Genomic DNA, 18,873 nt, shown 5'->3' on the forward strand with positions numbered 1-18,873 from the left:
TTACTTATGTTGGAGATGTGTCTTAGTCTAACAAATCCTGTTTTATATAGATAGATCATTCTCTTTGCCTTCTAGGGACTGTTTTATGAATGGCTACTGGTTTTCTTTTGGTTAATCATATTACTTTTAGAAAATTTTAGATAAGCTCTGGTTTAAGTAACTTGCCAGTGTCAAACAGTGGGCATTTATTTTTAAAATTATTTATTTTAAAATAAAGTTTAAAATTAATGTAGTCGAAAGTAGTCATACAGAATTTTAATACTATGTAATCTACTGCTCAAGCCAATAACAAACCTTTCTATGCATTTACAAAGATAAACACACAGCTTAAATTTGAGTTCACACCATACACTTCTATCAACTGTTTTGCTTTACCCATTGTGAACATTTTTCTATGTCTGGTCACAATAAATGTGTCTTTTTTATGTTAACTATGTAGGTTTTCTTTTTTCAGTGAACCATATTGTATTCATCATTTTCACTTGAATTTTTGTACCAGTAAGTTTTATGTTTCAGTAGTGTATTATTCTCAATTTCTGTTGTGCTTTTAGAAAATAATTCTAATGTGTCCTTGACTTATAGCTTAATAACTTGAATATGCCAAGTTCCATTGCTGCTAAATAGTGTTATTAGCCAGGACTCAATTTCAAGTAATAGAAACCCAACTCAAAGTAACTTAAACAAAAAGGGGAATTTATTGGTTCACATAACTGAAAAGTCCAGGTGATGTACTATTAGCTTCAGGCACAGTTGGATACAGGGGCAAAAATGTGATCATCAGAACTCAAGTCTCTTCCTCTTTTGGCTCCATTTCCCTCTGTACTGGCTTCATTTTCTGCCCGGCTCATTCAACACAGTAGTAGGCCTGGTTGGTTTGAGTTTTCTCCTACAATCATTCAACATAGTAGGTAGGCCCTGTTGGTTTGAGTTTTCTCCTACAAAGCTAAAGCATCTAAGAGAACTTCTCCACAACTGAGAAAACACCTAGGGTTGATTATCATTGGACAAACTTGAATCATGCATCCATTCCTGAACTAATCACTAGAGTCAAGATGGACTTTGCTGTGATTGATGAGGTTGCAACAAAATGTCCAGCATGAAAAGACTGTCTAAATCACCAGGACTGAAAATTGGAAGAGATGGTTCCAAAAAACATCAGGAAGTTAAGCGTGAGATGGAAATGGTCACTGGGCAATAAAAAACTAGCATCCAGGATAAGACCAGATATAGAGAGCTTAATCTTTGCCCATAAAGTTGACTGTTAGCAGCTGGTATTTCTTCCTTGGTAATCAAGTTCTAAAAATCACCAGGAGTGATGTCTGTTCTGTCCTCAGGAAACCTATAATCCACTTGAATAGACAATTTCCATTAGCCTCATAGTCTAGGATTCACCATAAGGTCCCCATTCAAGTCAGTATTAAGACTGACACCATTGAGCCCCACTACAATGGTGATATGAAGCAGGAAAACTAGCCTCCTACTTGGCAAGCAGGTCTGCGAGGCTATTCGAGTAAGTGGCAAATTAAGTTCAGCAGTAAACTTCTGGTGTTGCTGTTTCTTGTCAAGGTGAACTTACAATTTCTGGGCCAGTCATATTCATTTCTGAGTTACCAAAGAAGCAAGCAGTGTACTCTGCTGTCAATCTTCTATACTCCTATTAGATCAAATGGTGTTTCAGGTATAGAAAACAAGCAGGGTTGTTCTCTACTCCTCTACTTAAAGTTGCTGGTCAAGGAATATGCAGCACGGTCCTTCCTGTTCTGGTGGGGTGAGGTATGGGTTCCTCTTATTCAAAATTCTTTGGTGAAATTGGGCAAAGGAGAGGCTGAAACTGATTGTAGTCTTCTCAAAGCCAGTTAGTCTAATTGCAGTAGCATGTCAAAATAGGCAGGTTAAGAGCTGAAGACAGGTAAACAGACAAACTACTTCAGCAGGGCCAGTCATACCAATAATTAAGCTAGAAGAACAGGCAGATTAATAATGAAGCTCTGTAAATTAGTTTTTGTCCTGGGTACTCCATAGGGTTTAGTCCAGACATTATTTTTGGATCTTAAAGGGCCAGTTGGGTATAACAGCTTTCATTTTCTTGCTCACCTGTTGCAAGAACTGTCAGCTTAGAAGGCTATATCCTCAATGCAGACTTGAGGTTCTAGTTATGAGTCTATGCTACATCTGGAAGCAATAGGATCGTAGAGCCAGGTTTGTCATAGTTGGCTCTACTTTCTTTGGTAATCAAGTCTTCACCTTCTGTAATATAGCCCATCTCTAAGAATCATCTTAAAAGCAAGTCAAGACCTCAGACTGGTTGGGTGGCACTGTTGATTTAGATGAAATCCAAGACATGAAGATAGTAGAAAAGGCCCTAGATTAAGGCTTTTGCCTTAAGTTTTAGTTTTTTCTACTTATCCATTCACTGGTTAGATTCCCGATTCTTCATTTTAACTGAGTATGGCAGGAGGGAATAGCTGGCAGTGTAGCTTATTTTTGTTTTTAATACAAACACAAAAGAAAGAGCTAGCAATGTAGAGGTAATAGAAAAGTGAATTTGCAATTTCTTTACAAATAGTAGTTGCATATACAAGCAGAAGTCATTCAGAGTTTGATTTGTTAACTGTGAGCAGTCTAGAATAACCAGATGTGAGTCTGATTTGCTGATTTGTGGTGAGAATTACGTAACCATGATTAGAGGATAAGAAATAATGATATAAAGAAGGCAGTTCCAACGTTTACCCAGTGCATTCAGAGTAGCTGATAGCATTTGGCCCTTACATTGACTACGAAGTAGAGAAATGAGATTTTCTTAGGTCACAAATTGAAGTCTTGTTCACTATGATGATTTGGATGGTCAGGAATTTTATCCTTTCTACAAAAATAATCTTAATGTCTTAAGAATACTTCATAGTAAGGAGTCAGTCACTCTGTTAAGTGAAGAGACAGGTGAAAATTTCATTGAAATATCCCAAGGACAGAAACTCAGGAATACTGAAAAAATCCTTAGCTGCCATTTAGATTTTTTTCCAAGTCACTCTACTTTTCCAGCAAACAGGTTGACAATATGCTACTTGAAGTTACTAGCAAGCTATCATAGCCTAGAGTCAAATGCCTATGTCAAACTTTGCTTATCACACATATACAGTTGATGGTATCAGGCATGAAGACTAATCATTAAATATTTCACTGGGTAGAAGGAAAGTTTCCAGCCACATTTTAAGTCACAAGTATCACAAAGGATGCTCAAAGAGTGTCTTCAGAATCATCTGTTCCATATAGTGGTGAGTAGTTACTTTTGAATAGACAAGTATAGACGTGTTGGAGAAATTTAGTTTCGTTTTTTTAAGCCCTGGAAAAAGTATTTATTAAATAACAAAAAAACCATGGAGCAGTTTAATAACTACTGGTTGCATCAACATGACTTGAAACTTGAGATAATGATAACCAGGTTGCAAGTCCCTTTAGGAAAAATTGTATTTCAATTCTGCTTCATAGTTAATGAGGAGAGGTCAAAAGAACAACTTGGTCTAAGATGGCCTTAAGGAGGCATCAACTTCAATACCAGCTCTCATAGACTTCCAAGTCACGTACTTCTAGTAAGTCCACTAGCTATAGGTTGCTGAAAGTTAATGGTGTTCTTCAGTGTAGGATACATATGAATTGCTCTCTGGTTATATCCAACTCCAGGAAGTCCACCTTGGATGGAATGCTATTAATAAAACTTCATTAGACAATGCTGTATTATCATCATTCTCTGAATAAAGCATCTTCAAACATGTTGAGCATCAACTGAATATGAATTGTTTTGAAGAGAATGCCATTCAGGTCAAACATGTTGTCTAGGGTAGTGGTTTCAAGCAGGATTTTCTGAAGAGCTTTATATAAGGAAGTCCCTTTAGGCATCACCATGGTGGTCAAGGAAGATGGTTGTGGCAGGTTGTAGACCTTAACTCCCACTTCATTACTTCATCACCATGGTGGTCAAGGAAGATGGTTGTGGCAGGTTGTAGACCTTAACTCCCACTTCATTACTTCATCCAGAGCAGCTTCACTTTACTCTGGACTTCCACACAGCTTTCCTTCAAAGAACTTCATGAGCATAAAGCCTTTGGAAAATCAGTGATAAGTTGTTCACAAAATGCTGAAATACAAAAAATAGGTAATGGAAACCAGAATGTGGTAAGCAAGCTCAATGTTAAGACAAAGCAGACAAAGTAGACAAAGTTTTTCTATTTTTTCTCTAATGTGGACCATGTTACAGATAGAATTTAAGTTTTATTATAAATTTTGATTAAAGTTGGGTTTAAAATTGACTAAAAGGGTCAACCATGCTCTAGTGGATGTCTCATTAAGTATCTGAGCAGCACAAACTGGGGGATTAAAAAAAGACATGAAATTAAAAGAGGGTAGGGAATAGTTCTGGGGAAGTTGATCAAAATACATCGCATGAAATCCCCCCAAAAAGGATAAAAATATTAAAAATGACTATCAGGGAACAATATTGTTGGTTTTAAGTTGTAATAGCACTGGGAAATGTATCCATTTCTTTGCAAATATTACTTGAGATGGTCCATGGTTGGATGACTTAAGCAGTAAGATCTCAGTGAGCCATAACACTAATTCTATGAAAAAAATCTTTTCTCTCCTTTCATACCTGAGAATCAATCCCCTTAAAAGTTCTTTAGTGAGAAGTTATTGCTATTTCAACTATGACAAAAGTCATCCCCCACCCCTATTCTTCCCTATTATTCCCACAAATATTTTAGAGTTTCCCTTGGCAAAAAGGTAATAATCAAAATGTGTAATCTTCAGATGTAACACACTAATTCAATCAGTTAACAACAAAGTATGAGAAAGGGTGTTTCAAAGACAAGGAATTTATTATGGGGTCTCTAGGCCAATTTGCCAATAATTAAGAACCACTGGTTACACAGCTGAGTTTACCGTTCTGTTAAAAAGAATGTAGGAAAAACAAAATAAAAACACCCTGCATCAATCCATGTCTAAATGATGTATATAACACATTGGGCTAAATGAAGCTTTGCTGCACATCTTGAGACCTTAATATACTACACTCCACTGTTTGTGCGGAAACACATACTACATATCTTATCACGTCATTGGATAACAAAAATGATAAATTACATACATATATATAAAAGCAAATGGCTCATTCTACCTATTAATTTGGGGACAGAAGACTACAGGTAAGCTTTCTGTGTTCAGGAACATTAACAAAACTTAAAGCAATTAACAGAAACAAGTGCAGATCTGTAGTTAATTTCTTTTTGGGGAGACCATGAAAATGTACAAGAAAATCCAAAAACTTTTGTTTCATATTGTGTATTTTTTTAAAAAACCAAATCATCAACCACCATGGAGACTACTTATTCCTACACTTTAGGGAGGTCATCAAAGGATTCTGGTCTAGCGTAGTTATCACAATTGCACTTCAAACACTGTGCTCTAATAAGGGCACCATGTAAATCGGAAGCAGATGCATCAGTCTCCAGTGATTTTAATACTGTGGATAGAGTGAAGGCTAAGATAATGCCAAGGGTAATACTGGACTGGGAGTCAGAAGGACTCACTTCTACCACTATGTCACCTAGGAATTGCTGAAGTACTTAAACAACTTCTGTCCTCTCATTTCAAAAAGTGGTGTTGACTATGTTGGTAATCGGCATATGTGTATATGAAAGTGCTTTGAACCTGTAAAGTGCTATATAAAGAGGAGATTACCATGTAGGTTCTATCTTGATATATCAAGAGGCCTTTTCAGGAATCTGGTTGAAGCCTTGTGAGATGGTTAAGTAAAGGGATTCCTCAGTAGAATTTCTTAAATTGGTGTGAAAAGTTTTGGTTCCTGAGTAACCCGAAGATGATACTATGAGGAATTCAATATGCCTTGGTTTTGATCCCAATGGGTCAGAATATCTGCTTTGTCATTTAGAGACAGCTACAGATTTTGAAGTAGGAAAAGAACAAGAGTCCAGTGGCCTTGACAGGATCCTAGGCAGTTCATGAAACTTCAATCATTTGAGATTGTGGAGTAGGGTCCAATGCTGTTCTCAGAGATGCCTTTCTTCAGACAGTGTTGACAATATAAACAAAACAAAATCCCCTGGTCCAAGTTTACTATGTGTCTCTGAAGAATAAACTGCAGAAATTAACTGTACATTTATGGAATAGACCTGGCCTTTGTTGTGATAAAATAGCTTCAGTTATTTGGCTTGAAGACTCTTGACTGCACTATAAAGGGCTGTGCTGAATCTGGGCAGAGTAGGACAGGAGTGGAGGTAAAGGCCACATCATGATGGCTGAATGCTTCTTGGGTCACAGTGGTCCACTGGAATGGTGTCTTCTTCAGTAGTAAGGTGGTAGGAATCACCATGGACAAAAATCCAAGTACCAGGTCTGTAGGCTGATGGAGTAGCAGGAAGGAAGGTCATTGGAGGGTCCAGGTGAACATTCAGCAACCAGGAGGCACGGGACTAGAAGGGGCAGGGAAAAAACAGGTAAGGTAACAAACACATGGAATTATAAACAGAGGATTCTAACACTGGGATGGGAGTCTGCTGTCAGCATATCTACTGTGTGATGGGTATTCACAAGCCTGGCTTAGATGGTGGTAAGAGAAATCGCTAAAAGAGAGGATTAGCCAAAAAGTAAAAGCTGGATGAACAAATGCAAAAAGTTTCCTGGCAAAGTTAACTGTCTCAGGGATGCAACAAATAGAAAATGCCTTAAGAGTGCTATACTGGGGCATTAATGTGTGCTCAGGCATTGTATATATATCTTAATGGAGGTTTCTAGCCCTACAACTATCAGGTTGGACATTATAGTTGGTAGGGAGGAAAAGTTTTCACAATTGGCACACACACACATAAAAAATGATATCTAGGTAATATACTAATTTTACCTTTAACTTTCCTGGTGCCATCTTAATGCTCTTGTCCTTTAAACATTGCCCTAACTTTTACATTAACAAACTCTATTTTGAGCAAGACAGTATATTACCTTGGTTGGTCCCCATTCTCAACTATAACAATTTGACTCTCAGTTTCTTTTTAGGTCATAAGGTTTCCTAGCTTTTTGTTTTTTGTTTTTAAATCTAGGATTAAGAAAACATGAAATCTAATCAACTCATATATCTAGAGTAATGTTAATTAGAATGTAGCAATTATACATACACTGAGGATTAAGGGTCCCTGATTTTCAAAAGGCTTCACTAGAAATGATGGTATGTTTGGGCAAAGATACATAAAACCAAGATTCTTTCAGTGTTTGCTATATGGAAAACAAAAAAACAAATGCATGTGATGAACCAGACTTTGCATATAAGAGATTAAAGTTATCCTAAAGATGTTCTTTTTAATATTAAGAGAGTTACAGGGTTAGAGAGCATCTTAGTTTTATGAAATTGCAGAGATCTGCCAGGTGAAGAATCACAGAAGTGCATTTCCAGTGTAAAGAGTATGAACAGCAAAAGCGCAGAAATGAAAAGGCATTTTGGAAAATGGCAAGTACCGTAGTTCACTTTGGATGGAGTGTTGTCAGATTGCACTGAGGTTCTGGACAGAAACTTGGGTCTTCAAGTTCCCAGTAACAGTGCTGGTGGCAGTGCTTGGTGAGTCGTGTCTCTCTTTACTCACGGCAAGATCAACCAGTTCCAAAATTGAATATAAAACGTCCACCTCCAGAGTTCCTGTCATATCTTGACAAGCTCTTCTGGGTCACAGGTCCAGTTCTTGAAAATCTGGGAGCTTGGAGTCCATGGTGGCAGCTACACTGAAAATGGAATCCACTCCAACTACTGCATGTACTTTATGAACCTCCAATCCTGGACATCTGTGTTTTGTCATGGAATTTCAAGTTTTTAAGTTCCAGTTGATATTTTCTCCTTCTCCAGAGGAAAGCCTTTTAACACCACAGTCTTAAAGAGTCTTTTGAGGTACATCCAGATTTAATTACAAAAGAGCTAAGACCAACACAGTTTTTCTTCAAAACAGTCATTTCTCTTGAAAGGAAACCATTTGTCTCTGGCCCTTTGGTAAAGGGAATAAGTCAACTTATTTTTTTAGACATTTGAATAAAATATCAGAATTGGTAACATCTAATCATACAAAATACACTTAAATATGTTTGTGTTCACTTGCTTAGAGAGCTGTACCACTTAATAAGCACCACTCCACAAAACAAAAATGTTTGAAACCCAACTGTTCAAACATTTTAATAGTGTTTGCTGGATAATGGCCTGGAATTTGATAAAAGCAGCTGACAATAAACAAACAAACAAACGGCATTTTGGCCATTCAGTCTCACATTTGCAAGCAATTAGAATACAAGGCTGGCTAGGAAAAAGTTAAGCTTCAAAATGATTCCAAATATCTGATTTTGTGTTCCAGCCAGAGTCCAACAAAGTTTTTTCGAAAACTTTAGCCTTCAATTTAAAAAACAAAACAAAACAAAAAAACACCAAAAAAAAAAAAAAATAATCCCAAACATTTTCAGGAATCCAACACCTGGTTCAGTCTGTTCCAAGTAGCCCTCTTGCTAAAAATCCATGTGCACTATTAATTGGTTTTGGCAGCACCATTTAAAAATAAGCCTGTTCACTATCAACCACGAAAACCAGGGATACAAAATAGGAGCAAATAATGGATGTCAATCATGGTTGTAAAAAAAATAGCTAACAAAAGAAAAGTAGTCAGGCACCAGTATGAGCAGCAGAAAACAATCGCTGGGCCAAAGATTACACTTCTTGTTACTCATGAACACATTCACTCCTAATTGTAGCTGCTTTCTAGTGGGTGCCATTGTACCATATGCATTAGCCACCCTTCAGGCACCCTATGGTGAAAGGAAAGGGCTTTGACTAAAAGCCAAGCAGTGAAGTGATGGTACCTGAAACAGCCATTATGCAATAAGAAGCAGCTCACATATACCAGGGACTCAAATGGGGGCTTCATATTGGTTGTGAAGGGTCCCAAATGACATGTAGGCCTCAGTTTCCTCCCGGTGGCAAAAACTGTTCTAAACTCTTCTGGGTCATAGCCCCCTTTGAAAACTCGCTACTGAAGGATCTACTCATCCCCCTAGAAAACACTTTCCCACGTGTTTCTGTACAGAAGAAGTTCAGGGAACCTTCCCATCTCCAACTCCAATGAAAGGTTCCCGAATTTAATTTCAGGGAATGAGCAATTGTTACGTCTTCTTGAAACTCAAAGGAAAAAAAAAAACAATAATCATCTTTCTGTAAACCGACACTTTTGAAGAGAGCTTCCAATTCCATACACACACTGATAGGCAGAGGAGGAAACTGAGGCGCAGACAGATTACAGAGTGACTTGCCTAAGGTCACTCGGCCAGCGAGTGGCTAGGCCCGGAAGCAAACCCAGATCTTCCGACTCCGGAGCTCGAATCCCCACCCCGGAGCTGCCGCCAGCGCTCTCGCTCCCCACTAAGGTGGCATAAGTAGGAAAAGGCAAAGGAGGAAGCCCACCACCAACCATCCTCCAGCTCCCTCTTGACCCTCCAACTGGGTCCTAGCAGGCCCCGAAGGGTGGCGCCAGGCCTCCAGGCCGGCCCCGGCCACCCCAGCCTCCCCCGCCGCCTCCCCGGGAGCGGGGCGGAGTTGCCCGCCGCCGCCAACCACCCGGACGACCCCTCGTCGGATCGCAAAAGCATAGGCCGCCGCCCGAGTTCTGCGTACGAGAAGAAAGACGCGGCGCGAGCGCCAACGGCCACCGGGCGCGCGCCGCGGCGGCCGGGCCTGCGCCCCAAGAGCTGGATGCCAGAGCAGGAGAAAGAGCCGCCAACCGATCGCTCGATCGACCGCACGCCCGCTCCTTCGCCCTACCAGACCGGGGAGGGGGGGAGGGCGCGCCAGGGCTTCTTCGAGTTAGGGGCCTGACTCCCCGGCGACAAGACAAGATGGCTCCTCTGCTCTGCGCTGCAGCTACCGTCCCGGCTGCGTCTCTCGGCCCGCCCCCGGTACTGTTCCTTTAAATGGCCGAGAGGGGTCAGGAAAGCAGGAAGAGAGGCGCGCGCCCTCACGTGATGGGGGCGGACCGGCCAAACAAGATCCGGTCACGTGGACCGACGTCGCTCGCCAATCAGAAGGTGGAGTCTCAGGGCGGGGGCGGGAAGACTTCGAGCTCTGTGATTGGCCGAAGGTGCGCTGGAGGCCTCGGCGGCCGGGCCGTCGGGAGTGAGCGAGGTGATTCGCGCTGCGTGCGCTTACGGAGACAAAGCGGTGGCTGAGGTAGCGGTGGCGCCGGCAGCACCGGCCGCAAAGCCGTACTGAACGCTGAATCTCGTGAAGCCCGTCCTGTCATCGTCTGTTGTTGAGGCGCGGCGTGTCGTGTCGTGTCGCGGCGCGGGCGGGCGGCGGCGGCAGCGGCAGCGGAGGCAGCACATGGTTCCAAGAGCGCGCTGCGGTGGTTGAGTTCCAATTCCACGGGGAGGGACAAAGGCATCTGCGAGCTGCAGGCAACGCCCGATCGGATCTGGTGGTGCACTCGCCACTGTCCTCTGTTCTCCCAGGCTCTGGGACTCACTCCTGTCTGTCGGTAGCGAGGAGGTGGCCACAGGACCCAGGCCTGGGAAGGCCTGAGGGCCCGAGGCCATCTTCTGAAGGGTGTGGGGGAAGGGCGCACCTGAGGTGATTCCGGAGGGTAGGTTGTGAGGTGTTTCTGTGGGCCACTGTGAGTAATTTCACCCACAACCTGTGGTGATTGTGGCATAGTTGCAAGCTGTGTTTGGGCGGGGTTTGGGAAAAGAAATCTGTCTGTCAGCATCAAGGACCTTTCTGTTGGAAAGCGGTGAAGCCAGAAGTAGCCTCCACTCCACTGCACTGTCCAGTAGAGCACTCTTTTGAGAAGCCTGGAGTCTTCGGTGGTGACAAAGTCTTCGGTGGTAATGAAGTAGGTGAACCGTCAGAAGTAGGTCAGTTTCCTGAATTTAGGAGAACAGAAAAGGACTTGAACGTGAAGTTGAAGCTGTAAACCTCCAAGTTTGAAGACCATTCAGAACCGTTCACTTTTGATGTGCATCGGAGTTGTGTGAAGAAAGTTTGACCCCCAGAGCACTTAAGGACAGTAGGTTTCGAATATAGTTCTTTCCAAAGTATTACATCAGAGTCATTGAAATACTTAAATTACTCGCAGTTTTAAATATCTGCCTGTATTTTGAATAGATACTAGGGAATTTTTTTTCATGTGTCACTAAGAAGAACAAATTTACCCTTTACTGGTCAGAATCCTGGGGAAATCGATTTCACTATATGTACTTTCCTGTTAATGGGCAAAGACTGAAGACTCATTGCTGTCATGGCCTTCACCAATTACAGCAGTCTCAACCGAGCTCAACTAACCTTTGAATATCTCCACACAAATTCGTAAGTATCTTGTAGGTGCCACTGAGGTAACCAGTAACTCCTCCTTGATGTTAATATGGAAATCCTTTCTCCAGAAAATTTTGCTTTTTTATTCTTTGGCTTGTGTCATTGGAGTAAGATGTATCACTGGATGTCTTGAGCTCTGTATTGAAGAACTGAAATCAGTGAAATATTTGTTGGTAATCTAGAAGAAAATGATTTTCACTTACTGGATCAAAAATTTCAAAATACAAACTTTATATCATATTGAGTTGTTTCATCCAAGTGTTTAATAGGAATCCAGCAAAACTGCTCTTTGGATCATCAAAATTTGGATCATCTAGTATCAACTGTTGCACATCTTTAGTAACATCCTAGACAATTGGGTTTATAACAAGTGTTTCTAACAACAGCAACAACCACAAGATGATGATGACAAAAATGACCAACTTGGAAGAAGAAAGCATTTGTTAATTTTCAGCAAACAATTGGTTTTGTCTTTTTGGCAAATTGGCTGTAAATCCAATGTAGTTTATATATGCTAAGGAAGAGTGGAAGTTTCTTTAAAGGCCTTGATTTAGGTAGTCTTTTCCCAAAGTATGTGAAATCACAGAAGGATGCTGTGTTCATGGTCTTGAGTAAGTGAAGAGGTTAACATCATTACCATTTGGTATGGAATATTTTAGGGTTTGTGTATTTGTTTAGTTAGTTTGGAAACAGGGTCTTTCTACCTAGCCCAGCCTGGCCTGACCCAGACCAGGCTAGTCTGGAACTCAGAGATCTGCCTGCCTCTGCCTCCTAAGTGCTAGAATTATAGGTGTGTGCCACCAAGCCCTTCATTAGGTTATCTTGCCAAAATCTAATCTTTCCATTCACTTCATAAATGCTGGGATTATAGGTGTATGCTACCAAGCCCTTCATTAAGTTAGCTTGTCGGAGTCTAATCTTTCAGTTCACCTGTTACTTTTGGGTTCAAGGTAAGTATTAGAGTATTTGGATAAGGAGGTAATGAAAACCTAGATGAATAAATGGTCCAGTTAGAAAAAACATCTGCAGAGTAGAGACCATAGACTTTAGGTATCTCATAATAGTGCAGTAATTTTCTAGTCTTTTGTGATTCCATGATACTTTAAAAAAACCTTTTGAATAGTAAATTTTTCTGAGCAGTGATTTGTTTAATGCCAAGAGGTTTAATTTTGCATTATTTAGGAAGGTTCTTTCTTTCTTTCTTTCTTTCTTTCTTTCTTTCTTTCTTTTAATTGAGGTAGATCACAGAGAGAGATGGTACCACAGAGATTACCTTGGATACAGATTATGAATCTGGAACCTAGGTCACTGATCAAAGATGCTAGCACAGCCTTTGGCCACACTTTCGATATTCTTTATATTTGAGCTACATATTAAGAATAAGCAGATGAAGAGACTTAAATGTTCATGGCTGCGTGTGTTCTATAAAGGGGACAGATTTGAATTTTGAACTGGCAGAGCAAATTTGGAATTATAAATATACTGAAACTTGGATGACCCTGAACTGGCCTTCAAAATCTGTCTTGTTCCAATAGAGTTTGTGCAATAACAGTAATATCAGCAATTCATTGCTTCCACTACTTACTGTTTTAAATATAAAGTAATTTCTAAGACAAATCTATAGGTTTAGAATTATTCTTGTCTTGCATTTGAGAAACCTGAGACTCAAAGAAATTAAAGGCTTACAGAGAGGCAGCTGGAGAGGCAAATTAAAGGTATCCAGATTTAAGACAGTATGAAGCATTTGGCTACAGTGCTTAATATTTTTAACCTACTATTGACCATTACTTTGAAGGTTTTGTTTTTCTGTCTGTAAGGCAGAGAATTTAACTTCCTGATTTATTATTTTGGTTTATTAAGCTTCTGAGTATAATTTCTCCCTTTGTTATTGTACACATTATTAACAGTTTATGAACATTGCCAAAGCAAGGAAGTAAACTGAGTTACTTGAATAAAGTGATGTTGGAAAATTTTCTGTGAATTTTATCCATGTTGAATTGAAATTAGTGCTTGCTTCAACATAGGAGTAGCATATCATTTTGGAAACTCTGGAATTTCTTACCTGGACCACAAATTTGAAATAATTCTACTATGAATGTGTCTTGTTTTACTTGAAGAAAAAACACTAACTGTACAACACCACAATGATGTTTTTCTTTTAGTCAAAGCTTAACTGTAGCCCAGGCTGGCTTCGAACCTCATACCCTCAACCTCTTAAGTGCTGGGATTTCTGGCGTGGGCCATGGTTAAGTTTTTTTTTTTTGTTGTTTTTTTTTTTGGTTGTTGTTTTTGTCATTATGACTTGATGGGAAGTTCATTCTTAGAGAAGAATAAAACTTAAAAATTTTTTATATGTTGTAGTAGTAGAATAGTAGAATGGGTCAACAAATCAACTCCAGAGAAGGAAAGATTGATCTTACCGTACCTCCTTTGTTCTGTTAAAATCTTAAAAATGCCAATTCCAGATGTTACAATATTAACCATATTTTGAATTGTGAAATTAACAGTATTTTATTTATTTTTCTTTTTATGTAGACTTGCAAGCAGAGCCTAAGCTAGAGTGTAAAACTTTTTGTGGTTTTGTGAGAAGCCTATGCTTAGAAACCTCAAAACTCTTTATTTGAATGCTGCTTTTCCATACATATCCACAGGGTAGCTTTTTTGAGCTTTTCTTTCTTTCTTTCTTTCTTTCTTTCTTTCTTTCTTTCTTTCTTTCTTTCTTTCTTTCTTTCTTTCTTTCTTTCTTTTCCGAGACAGGGGTTTCTCTGTGTAGCCCTGGCTGTCCTGGAACTCACTTTGTAGACCAGGCTGGCCTTGAACTCAGAAATCCACCCACCTCTGCTTCCCAAGTGCTGGGATTAAAGGCGTGTGCCACCACACCCGGCAAGCCTCTGTTTCTTCATTTGTAAGATGAGCTAATATGTTAGTGTTTGAAGATTATGCCATATAAAAATCAAATGGTATTCATTATTTTCTTTATATTGTTTATGTTATGTAGTCTGTCATTGGTGTTAGACATTAGATAGGTTTTTAAAATATTTTTTATTTTATGTGGATCTTTATCTGTATGTATGAATATGTACCACATTCATGCCTAATACCTACAGAGTTCAGAAGAGAACATCGGGTCCCCTAGAGCTGGAGTTAGGGATGTTTGTGAGCCACCATGTAGGAACTGGGAACTGAAGGAACTGGGAACTGAACCTGAGTCCTCTATAAGAGCAGTATGTATTCTAAAGTACTGAGCCAAGCTTGCTTCGGCAGCACATATACTAAAGTACTGAGCCATCTCTAGTACCTAAGCAGATACATTCAGATACATACATGTTGGAGAGAGTAAACAGGTTTCAGTTTTTGTTTTTGTTTTCTTTTTAAAATCCTATGATACTTACTGTTAATGGTTATTCTTGGTTATATCTGTATCAAGGATGGAATGGGCTACAAATTCTCATGACAGCCTGAAAAATCTAGTTTCTTTTGATATACATTTCCTTTTACGAGATTTTACAAGTTAGGGTTTTCAAATTAAAGGAATCTTCCTCTTTGGTGCTAGGTTTTGTGCCTGGCATCCTTGGTATAGTGGTAGTAATGTTCCTTTGATATGAGATGCATATCTTAAGTCATTTGACTTGATATACTTTTATGTAGTCAGGTGAGCATAATGTTTAATTTCAAATGACAGGTTTTTTTTAAAATAGTTTTATTTATTTTATATATATGAGTACACTGTAGTTGTCCTCAGACATACCAGAAGAGGGCATCGGATCCCATTACAGATGGTTGAACCACCATGTGGTTGCTGGGAATTGAACTCAGATCTTCTGGAAGAGCAGTCAGTGCTCTTAACCACTGAACCAAGATGACAGGTTTTATGTCTATTACTCTTGGAACATTCTGTGACTTAACCTTTGGCATATGGTATTTTTGGGTAGTTGTATCAGTGTGAGAAATGAATGTGCAGGGACCTAATCAAGTCGGAGATTTCTGTATTTCATATGACTTATAAGCCTGCTGAAATAGAGGTTGACCCTATATTTGTGTTTGTGTATATACCCACACTATTTGAATATAAAATGATTCCAGAATTTCTCAGCCACCACCACTGCTGCTGCCTCCTCCTCTTCCTCTTCCTTCACTTTTTTTTCTTTTCTTTTGAGACAAGGTCTCACTATGTAGTTCTGGCTGTCTTAGATGGAAGTCACAGAGATTCATGCTTTTCTTTGTCTCTCTAGTGCTGGGATTAAAGGTGTATGCCACTAGCTTTATTTTCTACCAGTCAAGGCAATTAACTATTGTCAACTAATTTCAAAACTCAGCAAAAATTTTCATGGCTTTGAACTTGTGGATAACTTTTTGGTTTAAATTCAGGTTGACTAATCAACCTGAGAAATCATTATCTTTACATAAAAAGCAAAATGTGAGTTTGTTGTTGGAAATGCTGAGTTGGAAAACTGTTTCTTCTGGGTCACAAGTGTTAAATCATGATTGAAAGTATCAGTTTATACAAAGCCTTTGTGTTTTACCAATTAGTTGACTTTGGATAATGTACAAATGAAACTTAGGTCTGTAAAGAAGGGGTTTTTGTTGTTGTTGTTGTTTTTTATTTTTGTTTCTGGCTTTTTGTGTGTGTGTGTGGTTTTTGTTTTTTGTTTTTTTGAGACAGGGTCTTTCTATGTATTCTCAGCTATCCTAGAACTTCATATGCAAACTAGGCCAAACTCAGAGACCCACCTGCCTCTGCCTTCTGAGTGCTGGGATTAAAGCTGTCTACAACCATTTTTATTTAAAAAAATACTTATGTCTTCTTAAAATGCTAGCTACAGTGTACCCTTTGAAATATTTGGCAAAAAAAGGAAACTTGCATTTTTGTGTGTTCTAATGATTTTTAAGAAATATTTGGAACAATGGCTTCAGCATTTATAGGCTCCTTCTGTCATTTGAGATTCTGAGTATTGTGGGTTTTTTTAAAAAGATTTATTTATTTATGTATATGAGTACACTGTAGCTGTACAGATGGTTGTGAGCCTTCATGTGATTGTTGGGCTCCGGTCAACCCCGCTCGCTCTGGTTGGCCCTGCTTGCTCCAGCCCAAAGATTTATTTATTATTATAAATAAGTACACTATAGTTATCTTTAGACGCACCAGAAGTGGGCGTCAGGTCTCATTACGGATGGTTGTGAGCCACCATATGGTGCTGGGATTTGAACTCAGGACCTTCAGAAGAGCAGTCAGTGCTTTTACCTGCTGAGCCATCTCTTCAGCCCTGATTCTGAATATTGCTTCTGACTTTACCAAGAACACCAAGGCCCTTTAACGATATGTATCACTATACAAAAATACTCCTTAGCAGTGTTTTAATGTCAGTTAGCTTATCTGACCTACACATGTATAAAATACTGCTGTTACTGGTAGCAACAAAATTTGGGGATTTTTTTAGTACAGTGAAATTTTAGACAGATGTGCTTTGTGCTTGCCTTTTTAATAGCCATTTACTGGATTCTAAGTGTCTTGTTTTTATATGAAACAATTGGACGTAGTGCTTATGGTATTTTTTTGTTCTTGTGGAAAAAGGTGTTATAATTTTCCCCTTAATTCTTACTTACAGTTTTATATTTAAAGGACAGAAGTGTTTTCTTTTTTCTTTTTTTTGAGGCAAGGTCCAGGCTGACCTTGAATTTGGTAAGTAGCCAAGGCTGATTCTGACCTCCTTATCGTTCTGCCTTTACTTCTGAGTTATGGGCATTTGCCATCATACCTAGTTTTATGTTGTACACGTTAGTCAAGTACCCTACCAACTAAGCTATATTCCGCAGCCCAGAAATATAATTTTTCTTAAGACAGAAAAATTTGAGCTCTATTTTATAAGGGAAGTGGTAGTATATTCTGATGTGTCTTCTTACTATACTCCAGAAGCTATTTTTTTTTTTTGAGATTCATTGATGGATATGAAAAACATGTTTGTGTTTAAATAAATGAAAATTGTTAAATATAGAATTGGCTATTTTATATTTCTACATATCCATTTTGGATTGTATAGAAAACTAATTTGATATAATTTTCTGGCTTACATCAAACAGGAATATAGATGACTGAAAACTTGAGAACAAATATTTGAGTCTTCTTTTTAAAAATAATTTGAGTCTCTATAGAGACTATCAGGAATTGCCAATGCTGACTATATTTCAAGTCATCGTGGTAAGGTATTGGGATAATTCAATTAGCAACAATTGCACCTTAGAGAAGACAGGTTATAGTTAGTGCTCAAAGCTAGAGTCCTCTCTTAATAATTTTGTTGTAAAGATAGGATCTAGCTATACAGCCTGGGCTTGCCTAAAACTTGTCATTGTCCTCCTGTGGCCCTATGGAATTACAGTTGTGTGCTATAATGTCTAGCTGTAGATGACTTTTTTGTCTTTTTTGCCGTACTAGGGATCTAACCCAGGCAAGTGCTCAGAAACTGAGCCACAGCCACTGTTTCTAGGTTGATCTTGCTACATACACAGTCTAGGCAGACCTTGAGTTCTTCATATTACTATATCTTGAATGATACAAGGAGATTACAGGCTTGTGGAAATATGGGCATTGATACCATAACTTGTAGACACTTATTTATAATAAAAAGATGACTTTTAAAGGCAAGGTTTCTTTTAGAAATTTAATTTTTTCCAGGTCAAATACTCAACATTTGGATTTTAGCCAGAAGAATTTAAACTTCATTCCATAAGTGAATTGGTAATTTAAAAAAATGTCTGTATCTTGCTACAACATATCTCTTGGTTCTACTGCCTTTGGATTAACAATAGATAAATTCACTGAACTCATGAGAGAAAATTTCTTATTAAAATTCTTTTTTATTTTCCAGTTTTTTTTTTCTTTACTTTTCTTTTTTTTGGTTTTTAGAGACAGGGTTTCTCTGTGTAGCCCTGGCTGTCCTGGAACTCACTTTGTAGACCAGGCTGGCCTCCAACTCATAAATCCGCCTGCCTCTGCCTCCCGAGTGCTGGGATTAAATTAGGCATGTGCTACCACTGCTCAGCAACATAAATCAGTTTTCCTGGATAGTTCAGTTAGGAGATTTTATAAACTAGTGGTTTATAATTTGTTTAGACCAATATAGTAAGGGAGCCAAGATCTTAAATGCTATGTATTAGTGCTATATTTTTAAGAAAATGTTATCTTGACTATTGACTGAAACTGAAAAAGCAAGAATAATTTATGAAAATTGATTATGGTTTGTGTCTGTTACTACTTTTCTATTTCCTTTGAAAGTCAAGCTGGTTTTCTGGATGGTTCTTTGTAGACCTGTTCTTCTTTATGTTTAATGAAGACTATTATAAGAAAATACATGAAGGGCTAGTGAGATGGCTCAGCAGTTAAGAGCACTGACTGCTTTTCTGAAGATCCTGAGTTCAAATCCCAGCAACCACATGGTGGCTCGCAACCATCCATAATGAGATCTGACGCCCTCTTCTGG

General features: G+C 38.9%; 1 protein-coding gene and 1 long non-coding RNA gene across 4 annotated transcripts in view; one reads left to right on the forward strand and one right to left on the reverse strand.

Moving 5' to 3' along the window:
* Positions 1–672: 672 nt before the first annotated feature.
* Positions 673–9,991, reverse strand: LOC110304905. The gene is made up of 3 exons (XR_002379115.2): positions 7,522–9,991; positions 5,734–6,485; positions 673–4,132 (listed from the first exon to the last, which is right to left on the reverse strand). It is a non-coding gene; the product is annotated as an uncharacterized LOC110304905 (long non-coding RNA).
* An 85-nt stretch (positions 9,992–10,076) lies between these two features.
* The window catches only part of Morc2 (MORC family CW-type zinc finger 2), a 41,994-nt gene continuing 33,197 nt past the window's right edge, over positions 10,077–18,873 (forward strand). For 2 of the 3 annotated variants that reach the window (XM_021176583.2, XM_021176584.2), the window contains exon 1: positions 10,077–11,392. In XM_021176583.2, coding sequence (XP_021032242.1) covers positions 11,325–11,392 — 68 coding nt within the window. In that variant the 5' untranslated portion in view covers positions 10,077–11,324. Of the gene's footprint in view, positions 11,393–16,604; positions 17,079–18,873 lie in introns of those variants that run through there. The other variant, XM_029483078.1, reaches the window with a different exon arrangement.

The sequence above is a fragment of the Mus caroli genome, chromosome 11 (genome assembly GCF_900094665.2).
Source record: "Mus caroli chromosome 11, CAROLI_EIJ_v1.1, whole genome shotgun sequence".
Taxonomy (NCBI): Eukaryota; Metazoa; Chordata; class Mammalia; order Rodentia; family Muridae; genus Mus; species Mus caroli.